Below are 10654 nucleotides of genomic sequence, written 5' to 3' on the forward strand. Positions count from 1 at the left end.
AAATGTTATTTTAATTTTATTTTTTTTAACAGGAGAAAATCAAAATTTTTATCATTATCTTTGTTTTTTATTAAATGAGAGGTGGGGGGGCAGAGACAGACTTCTGCATGTGCCCCAACTGGGATCCACCAGGCAAGCCCTTTACCAGACGGAGCTCTGCCTCTCTGGGCCACTGCTCCATTTGCTCTGCAATTGAGCTATTTTAGCACCTGAGGCAAGGCCATGGAGCCATCCTCAGTGCCTGGGGCCAACTTTGCTCAAACCTAGAGTCATGGCTATGGAAGGAAAGGAGAGAAAGAAAGTTGGGGGTGGGGAGAAGAAGCAGATGGTCGCTTCTCCTGTGTACCCTGACTGGGAATTGAACCTGGGACTTCCACACACTGGGCCGACATTCTATCACTGAGCCAACCGGCTAAGGCCAAAAATCAAATTTTGATATGTGGGTATGGGAATTCACATAAGCATGAAAATTTTCAGAAGGAAACTTTATTGATCAGAGCTTTGTCCTGCTTGGCAGTGGTGGCTATTGTTATTGTGGTTGTAAATTATAATATTAAGAACAAAAACAAAACATGTTAAGCCTTTAAAAACATTCTGAAATTCTAATTAAATTAGATTTGGGGTTTCATGGTGGTTTCTGACAGGGCCACGTGAGTGAAGTGTTTGCTTCTGAAAAAGGAGGAAACTGTTTTAGCCAAACAATGTTGAATGAAGAGTTTTGTGGCCATTTCTTTCTCAGCTTCTGTTGTGTGCTACAGGCAGTCGGTATTTGCAGTGACTATCTGGGGTCTTAACAAGGTCTAAGCTGGGTCACACTGTGGTTTTTCAATGTTTTACTCAGAGTCAAACAAAAATGCTGACTCGGTTTTCTGTAAAAAATTTTAGTTGAGAGTTGCAGAGCCAGCACATGCCATGTGGCGGGGTGGTCAGCGGATCAGGTGGCCCTGTGGTTTCCCCCCAGCTGGCTCTGCACCTCAGGCTTGAACCAAGACCTCCTTCTTGGGTCCCCGTCATGTCTGCATGCTGGTCAACAAAGAGGACTCTGTTTCCATATCTGGGGCATTTTCTTTTAAAAATGAGACACACTTCTGAGCTTCTTACTTCCACTTGCTGTCTAACCTTAGCTGAGACAAGTTCACCCTGTGTTACTTGCCCGTTGGTCTAATTCTGAGAAATGTAATGATGTAAGAGAGTGCATTTGTGCCCTGCTCTCTGAGGCTGCCTCTTCTCACACTGTCACCTACCTCCGAGTGACCAGGCGGCAGGCCTGTTCCCCTGGCCCAAGAGGGTGCTCTGCATGAGGTCCGTGTCCTTTCTGTAGGACATTTCCTCAGCTGAGTTGATGGCCTCCTGGATGTAGCCTTCAGACCATCTCCACAGCTGACCACTGTGGCTCACTGGCACTTGTTTCCTCTTCCTCCAGTGACACTGGGAAGCCACCTTGTTCTTTCTGGGTCTCATCAACCAGTAGATGTCCTTCAAAGTCCCCTGCCCTCTGATCCCACCCCTAATACCATCAAATCAGAGAAGCCCAGGCTGGGGGCCTGGCATCAGCTGTTTTTACTCCCTTGTCACATATGAGGAGGTGATGACAGTGACATCACAGTGTGAATAAGGACCTCAGCTCACTCCCACCTTCCCCTGCTCAGAAACCCTCCTCTACTTACTGATCAGTCCCTTTGCTTCCTTCTGTGGCAGCTCAGGCCCCAGGAAGGAGAGCAGTGGGGGCTTTCCGTTGGCCGAGCGTCAGAGCTCAGACCCTGCTCAGCTCTGTGGAGACACGGGCAGTAGTGACGCCTGCCTCTCAGGTGTCCTTTCTCTGAGAAGATGTGACACACTCAGACGTCCTCAGAGCCAGGGAAAAGGGTGCCTGACATATACGCACAAAATTATAAATCTATAAATTTTATAAATGTCTGTGGTTGCATCTTAACTCCTTTTTTAAAAGAAATTGTGTTAAAAATGCACAGGATATAAAGTGTACTATCTTCACTGTTTTTAAGAGCACAGTTCAGTAATGTAAGTGCAGCCATCACCACCGTCATCCCCAGAGCACTTTTCATAGAAAGCTGAAACTCTGCCCCCATGAGACAGCAATCCCCATCCTCAGCCCTAGCGACCTGCATGATGACATCTTTTATAAAATCACAACAGAAAAACAAAAATGACCATTTACAAAGGCAACTTCCAAACAGTTTTTTCTTTCCTTCCCTGAGATTGAATCAGTGACCATCCCAGCCCTCCTCTTACTGACCAGAGCCGGGCCCTTGCTGTTCACCTTGGTCCACCACCAAGGAGTTGCCGTTTGTGGGAGCAGCTTAGACAGTGTACATGCTATCGTGTATTCACAATTATATTTATATTGTTACATATCTGATAACATATTGAGAGTAAAATAAAACTTAACTTTGAAAGAGATGTTGCTACCATGTTATATGAAGAAGAACATAGATTATGTCAGCGATTTTCAACCTTTTTCATCTCATGGCACACATAGACTAATTACTAAAATTTGGTGGCACACGAAAAATATGTTTTTTGCTGATCTAAACAACAACAAAAAATAGGCATAATTTTGATTCATTCATACCAGACAGATATCATGTTGGCTGTTGTCATTTTTTAATTTGGCAATCTAAGGGAAAAAAGATCAGAGTCCCTGATTAAATAGCCAGGTATTGCATGTTTTAAAAATTCTTGCAGCCCATGGGTTGAAAATTTCTGGATTATGTAAACACTTTCTCCTAAGACACGGAATAAGTGAAGGTAAATTAAATAACAGCGCCTTCATGGCCCAATGAAAAGGCCTGTGTGGCTATAAGGATGGAATTCCTCCAAGCTCATCTCAGACTGCAGACAGTCAAGGCTCTGTGGAAAACAAGAAAACCATGCAAATCAATTTGTACCATAAAAACCTCAATAATAGAAACAAAAGCTGTTTTCCAGGTCTCGTGACCGTCTCATGGAGATAAAACAGGGAGAACCTAAAAGCTGAGCTGACGTCCAGGTGGGAATCGGGCTCCTCAGGGAAACACGCCTGCCACGGGGATGTGGGGAGCTCGGCGTCCTGTGCGCGGGCAGAGTGCTGGCAGATCCCACTTTCCAGAAGCTCGTGCTTTGTGGCTTTTTGTTTGTTTTTGTCTTTTTTTATTTTTTATTTTTTTTAGAGAGAGAGAAACATCAATCTGTTTTTCCACTTATTTATGCATTCATTAGTTGGTTTTTATATGTGCCATGATCTGTTCAGGGGATCTAACCTACCATCTTGGCATATTAGGAGGACACTCTAACTAACTGAGCTATACGGCCAGGGGCATGCCTTGTTGACAGAAGCTGAAAAGTAAACAAATGCAGATATTGATTGTCAGACATCTACGTGAATGAGACCTATCTGTACATGTTAGTAGAATTCGCCAAAGTCCTACATGACGTGATTTCAAGTGAATATGGGAATTGCATGTTTCTGTTCACAAGATATCAGTAATCTACAACATGTGTCAGATGATTAACATTTGGGTCATTACCCTATCCAGCAATATGAATATCAATTTCTCAGAGCAAGACAGAATCCAAATGAAAGGGTCATATAACTCACTCTTCCTAATTCAGTCATCTCTTTGTTTTACTCTGCTAACATCAGTGTTTCTCCTCTCTCTCTCTTTCGTTTTTTTTTTTTTTTTTTTTTTTTTTTTTTTTTTTTTTTGACAGAGACAGAGAGTTAGAGAGAGGGACAGATAGGGACAGACAGGAAGGGAGAGAGATTAGAAGCATCAGTTCTTCAGTGTGGCACCTTAGTTGTTCATTGATTGCTTTCTCATATATGCCTTGACCGGGGGGCTATAGCAGAGCAAGTGACCCTTTGCTCAAGCCAGCAATCATGGGGTCATGTCTGTGATCCCATGCTCAAGCCAGCAACCCCATGCACAAGCTGGTGAGCCCACACTCAAGCCGGAAGAGCCCGCGCTCAAGCCGACAACCTCAGGGTTTTGAACCTGGGTCCTCCACATCCCAATCCAATGCTTTATGCACTGTGCCACTGCCTAGTCAGACCCCTCCTTGTCATTCTTAATTGCACAGAGAATGAGGACATACCCCAAAGGGAGTCCTCCATACAGAGTGCAGCAGAGGGAATCATTAGGAGCCCCGATTGTAGGACTTGTCCAGCCAGAGGCCAGTTCCCCTAATGGCCCCCGCAGTCCACGTAGCCACACAAACACCCAGTGCAATGAGGCACATGCTCTCTCACCACCCTGGCCCTTCTAACGTAGCTCTCTGGTGACAAACCCTGTTTGATGGTGTAGAACAGGACTGGACATGCTTTTTCTGTAGAGGGCCAAATAGTAAATATTTTTGGCTTTGAGGCCATATGGTATCTGTTACAACTACTTAACTCTTTATGTGTGGAAGCAGCCATAAATAAATGTAGCTGTGTTCCAAAAACTATTTACAAAACAGACAGTGGGCTGGATTTGGCCCATGGTGTAATGCAGGAGGTCCAAACCCAGAAAATGTGTCTGGTGTTGCTGTGGGATCCCAAAGAAACCACGAGAAGGACCAGATGGAGCAGGCATAACCTTTCATACAGGGGCAGCACCAGTGATGGCCGGTTGGTGGAAGCTCTGTGCTCCTCTGGGTGGGGCCATAGTTTAAATTGCTAAGCTCTGGGCAGTTACTGAAGCGAAACTCTTGTCTGTATGCAAGCAGGCAGGTGAGCAGGGGGTACAGGAAAGGGTACCTGCCTGTTTTGTATTGTCTCTCCTTGATACAAATATACTCAGTTCCATTGTTCTTAATAAAAACCTTAGTTACAGTTTTACTACCCTTCATCTCATCGCTGTGGTCAGGATCTGTGAGGTGAGGGAAGGGCCACGTCTAGCATCAACGCTCCACATAGGCCATGGTCTGTCCTGTATTCCTGGAAAGAGGAGCATTCTCACATACCCATGGAACATTAATAAAAGTTGAACAAATATTATGCCCACATAAAACCTCAGTAATTTCCAAAAAGTAAAATTAGTGTGGATTACAATGTGATAAAATCCAAGACAAGGTGAAAACAAGGGGTGGCCTGCACGGAGGGCTCGGAGCAGCAGCAGATCACTCCTTTCCTCTACTTGCAGGTATGAGATCATGCACTCCTGCTGGAGGGCCGAGCCCTTGGACCGCCCCACCTTCTCCATATTAAGGCTGCAGCTAGAGAAGCTTTTGGAAAGTTTGCCTGATGTGCAAGACAAAGCCGATGTCGTTTACATCAACACACCGTTTCCAGAGAGTTGTGAAGGCCTGGCAGAGGGCCTGCCACTCGCTCAGCTGGACCTGGACATTGACCCAGACTCGATCATCGCCGTGTGTGCGTCCAGCGCTGCTGTCAGCGTGGTCACAGCACAGGTCCATGAGAACACACTCCAGGAGGGAAGGTACATTCTCAATGGAGGCAGTGAGGACTGGGAAGACCTGGCCTCTGCCACCTCAGCAACAGGGACAGTGGGAGAGAGCAGTGTTTTGCTGGAGGACAGGCATGTAAGGAACGGGTTCTCCTGGTCCCAGTCCAGCACGCTGCCCTTGGGGAGCCCTCCGCCCGATGAACTTTTGTTTGCAGACAACTCTTCAGAAGACACAGAAGTCCTCATGTGAGGAGAGCCAAGAGACATTCCCAAACCAGGGAGGTTCTTCTGCCTTAGACATCTGCACACACTCGAGGTTTCTGACTCTGTCTTCCTTACCAAGTACAAGCCGGCTCCAAAGCATGTTGCTAAGTATATCATCATTAAAGATACATAATATATAGTTATTTAAAGAGAAAGATATATATGTATATGGTGGAGAGAGACATAGATATTATATTTTAATAAAAGATGCCTTATTTCATGTCACTTATCTTGCAGATTTTAAAATTTAAGCTTTAACAGCCTCATCTCTACAGCTACTCATTGATGTTAACATTTGCACAAGTTATTTTTTAAAGTTTTTTTCCCTGACTATTAAATGTAAAAATATTTGTAAAATGAAATGCCATATTTGATTTTTTTTTGGTATTGTGAAAAATGTGATATTTTCCTGTTAATCATGTTTGATAAGAATGACTTTTTGATATTTAAAATTTTATAACTGATTAATTCTTTGATATGACTTCCTAATAAAATCTGAATGAGGAAGGATGTGCTGTGCTTCCTTGAGACTTGGAAAGATGGGTGGCAAAGGGATTCCCATGCCTGACCCTCAATGCACTTGCTCTGGCCATATTTGGATGTTTTTTTCTTTTCTTTTCTTTTTTTTTTTTTTTTAATTAAGTGAGAGGCAGGAAGGCAGGGAAACAGACCAGGATCCACCTAGCAAGCCCCTTACCAGGCAATGCTCTGCCCATCTGGGGCCGCTGCTCCATTGCTATTTTAGCACCTGAGATGAGGCCATGGAGCCATCCTCAGCACCAGGGGCCAACTTGCTTGAACCATTCATGCCATGGCTGCAGGAGGGGAAGAAAGAGAGAGAGGAGGGAAAGGAAGGGGTAGATAAGCAGATGGTTGCTTCTCTTGTGTGCCTGACCGGGAATCGAACCTGGGACTTCCACACGCCAAACCAATTATCACTAGCCAACTGGCCAGAGCCAGATATTTCTTAAAGATAAGAAAAAAACATTCTGGAGAAACCAAAAGTGAAGGACAGAAAATATTAAAGGGTGGAAAAATACACTGTGAGTGGAAAGAATGGAAATGAATCATGTTGTAGAAGAGTGTCAGGCACTCGGAGGACTTCTCTGTTTGGGAGGCAGGTACGGCAGGGAGCAGGCATGCCCAGCAGCCCATGTTTGCATCCTGATTACTCTGGGTCACAAAAGCCATTGTTTCTTGAGCATCTGTTATGTTTCAAACACTTTATGTGAACTGACCCGTAGAGTCTGTGCATCGTGACCATGGGTGCCAGGGCCATCACCATGTGTAGGCTGTGAACTGAGGCTGCAAAGGTTGAGTGGCCTGTGGTGGCCCATACCTAGAAAGGGAAGGGGCAAGAGAATTCAGAACTAAGGGATCTGCTTCTGGCTGGTTCACAGCATGTGATTTGGAGGTCTGCTCCAGAGCCTCTTGACTTTTCAATGCTGTCTAATAAACACATAGATGGCACTTACTGTGTGCCAGGCATTTAGTCCTCATTTAGTCCTCAGTACAACCCTACCAGGTAGGAACTGGTATCTCCACAGATGAGCACCCTTAGGCAGGAAGAGGCCACCTTACTCTGTTTGTAAGAGCAGGAGCTTGATGTGGTCAATTGCTCCCTCAGCCTTCAAGGCAGCATCGCTGGGCCAGGCCTCCTGTCATCGTCTGGCCTGTTGCTTACCACTGTGAGTAGCCTCACCGAGGCTACCACAGCCTGTGAAGATCAGTTCCTGTAGCCAGCCCTGGTGCCCCAGTCTCCAGTGTGAGCAGCTGCCCTGTTACTGTGAAGTGCCCCACACTAGAAAGTTCTGAGGGTAGGAAAAGAATCTGCTTTGTTACAAGAAATACCAGCATCATATTTTATCAGTAACAGAAAAAAAAAATACTTCTACTGATGGAAATTTTTGACTGATTGTTTTAAAAAATCAATAAACATTTTAATATCATCTCCTTCTGCAAAGTTTCTTGTTGATGGTGACTATAAAGAATGTAATAACTTGAGAAGACAAGATGGTGCTAGAGTAGGCAGACGTATAAACATCCACCTCCGAGAAACAAAGTGGATTACAAACTACTTTTAAGAACTATCATCTGGTACCACCTCACACCTGTTAGATTAGCTATTATTAACAAGACAGGTAATAGCAAATGTTGGAGAGGCTGTGGAGAAAAAGGAACCCTCATACACTGTTGGTGGGAATGTAAAGTAGTACAACCATTATGGAAGAAAGTATGGTGGCTCCTCAAAAAACTGAAAATAGAACTACCTTATGACCCAGCAATCCCTCTACTGGGTATATACCCACAAAACTCAGAAACATTGGTACGTAAAGACACATGCAGCCCCATGTTCATTGCAGCATTGTTCACAGTGGCCAGGACATGGAAACAACCAAAAAGCCCGTCAATAGATGACTGGATAAAGAAGATGTGGCACATATACACTATGGAATACTACTAAGCCATAAGAAATGATGACATCAGATCATTTACAGCAAAATGGGATCTTGATAACATTATACAAAGTGAAATAAGTAAATCAGAAAAAACCAGGAACTGCATTATTCCATACGTAAGTGGGATATAAAAGTGAGACTAAGAGACATTGATAAGAGTGTAGTGGTTACGGGGGGAGGGGAGAGAGAGAGAGGGAAAGGGGGAGGGGGAGGGGCACAAAGAAAACTAGATAGAAGGTGACAGAGGACAATCTGACTTTGGGTGATGGGTATGCAACATAATTGAACGACAAGATAACCTGGACATGTTATCTTTGAATATATGTATCCTGATTTACTGATGTCACCCCATTAAAAAATAAAATTAGTTAAAAATAAAAAAAAAGAACTCTCATCTGGAAAAACCAACTTTGGACTAAACTAAGAGGACTCTTCAACCAAGGAACACTGAAGAAGCCACACCGAGACTGGTAGGAAAAGCGGAGAGGGCTACCCAGCCCCCCGGAGCGAACGGCAGCTGGGAGAGACTCGCATGGCGGGAAGTGAGTTTAGCAGAGAGGGGAGGGTCCTGAGCCCCAGGAACAAAGCCCCAGCCTGCAGCCCCAGAGCCTAGCTGGAAACAAGACAGAATACTATTTGTGAGAAAGAGACTGATTTCTCAGACCCAGGATTCTTCTTAAAGGGACCCCGCAGAAAACTTCTCTCACAACAACTCACCCAGGGCTCCAGGGGATGAGGAGAGAGGAGAGGACCAGAGCAGCAGGAAGAGAGTGTAATCTGGGAGGCACAGGGAGAAACATTTTGGGAGACAGCTACCCTAACCCTTGGGACATGTCACTCCCCAAATATGAAATGAATATTTCCCCTGGAAACAGCAATACCAGCAAAGGGAAGCAGGACACCAGCCAAACACACTCTCCTGCGGCCCTCAGAGCAGAGTCACTTAGAAGGAGGAAGCTTTTGGGACTACAGTAGTGAGTGTAAGAGTCTGAGCTGCATCGCCCCCATCCACACCGCTGAGGGCTCGCCAGAGAGCGGGCAGCTGCGGGACGTGGAAGCGTGGTTCTGTCGGCAAGGGCAGAAGCCAGCTGGCCACCACTGGGTCCAAGTATGAGCTCAGTCTTGCCCGGCTGGGGAGGAGTAGGCCTGCAAAAGTAGTCAAGCCCAGCTGCCGGTAGCCTGTAATCCAGCCTGCGGAGAAGGGCAGGAACCCTGGAAGGGGTGGAGACCAGCCCGTGAGCAAGGGCACAGGAGCACAGCCTTGCCCCACCTGCAGAACCTAGGCTTGTGGTTTGACTTGGGAGCCAGCTCCTCCCATGGGGGTGGAGCCAAAATCCCAGAACAGGCAGAGTCCCACTACTGAGCATGGGCACGCAGTCCCACCCAGCCTGTGGAGCTGAGGCTTGCAGCCGTCGCACGAGCGGGCTCCTCCTGCAAGGGTGGGGCAAAAACCCGGAAACAGGTGGAGACTTGCAGCTGAGCAAAGAGGCTCGCTACTGCCCTCAGGTCTGAGCATAATGCCACCCTCAGGGTTGGGGCAAAGGCCATGACCATCGAGACTTCTACACCTGAGCATGTGATCACAGCCACTCCTGTGAAAGAGAGGTGAAAACTACAGCAACAGCCCCAGTGGGCAGGCACCGACAACGCCCATACCCAAATGCCCTAGGCAGCAACAGCAGAGGGGGTGGCAGGCCTGCAGACAGACCATACCTAGGGAACAGAGGCCACACCCAGTGGCCAAAACTTTCCCTCACACAGAGATGATTAGAAGGCAGAGAAATGAAACACAAATGAATCAAGAGAAATCCCCATAAAGGGACCTGAACGAATCAGATATAACCAAATTACCAGATGCAGAGTTTAAAATAACGATTCTTAGGATGCTCAAAGATATTAGAACAATAGATGGTCATTACGAAAACCTAAATAAAGAGATAGCAAATATAAAAAAGGACATTGAAATAATAAAAAAGAATCAGTCAGAAATGATAAAAATAACATCAGAAATGAAGAAAACAATGGAAGGAATTAAAAGCAGGATGGATGAAGCTGAGAATCGAATCAGCGAGTTAGAGGACACAATAAATAAAGGCACGGAAGCAGAGCAGAAAAAAGAAAAGAGACTCAAAAAGTCTGAGGAAACTCTAAGAGAGCTCTGTGACAACATGAAGAGAAATAACATCCGCATCATAGGGGTTTCTGAAGAAGAAGAGAAAGAACAAGGGATAGAGACTTTGTTCAAGCATATGATACCTGAAAACTTCCCTCAATTAAGGCAAGAAAACATCTCAAATGTTCAGGAAGCACAGAGAACTCCATTAAGGAGAAACCCAAAGAAATCAACACCAAGACACATCATAATTAAAATACCAAAGCTAAGTGACAAAGAGAAAATATTAAAAGCTGCTAGAGAAAAAAAGACTATCACCTACAAAGGAGCCGCCAAAGGATGACTTCTGACTTCTCAACAGAAACACTTGAGGCCAGAAGGGAATGGCAAGAAATATTCAAAGTAATGCAGAACAAGAACCTACAACCAAGACT

The 10654-nt window shown here is 45.3% G+C and overlaps 1 protein-coding gene across 3 annotated transcripts in view; it reads left to right on the plus strand.

Moving 5' to 3' along the window:
* Positions 1-6167, plus strand: part of MERTK (MER proto-oncogene, tyrosine kinase) — a 128212-nt gene extending 122045 nt beyond the window's left edge. For 2 of the 3 annotated variants that reach the window (XM_066267666.1, XM_066267667.1), the window contains exon 19: positions 5121-6166. In XM_066267666.1, the coding sequence (XP_066123763.1) occupies positions 5121-5634 (514 nt within the window). In that variant the 3' untranslated portion in view covers positions 5635-6166. Of the gene's footprint in view, positions 1-5120 lie in introns of all 3 variants that reach the window. The other variant, XM_066267665.1, reaches the window with a different exon arrangement.
* Positions 6168-10654: the final 4487 nt, after the last annotated feature.

This window comes from Saccopteryx bilineata, chromosome 3, assembly GCF_036850765.1.
Source record: "Saccopteryx bilineata isolate mSacBil1 chromosome 3, mSacBil1_pri_phased_curated, whole genome shotgun sequence".
NCBI classification, from domain to species: Eukaryota; Metazoa; Chordata; class Mammalia; order Chiroptera; family Emballonuridae; genus Saccopteryx; species Saccopteryx bilineata.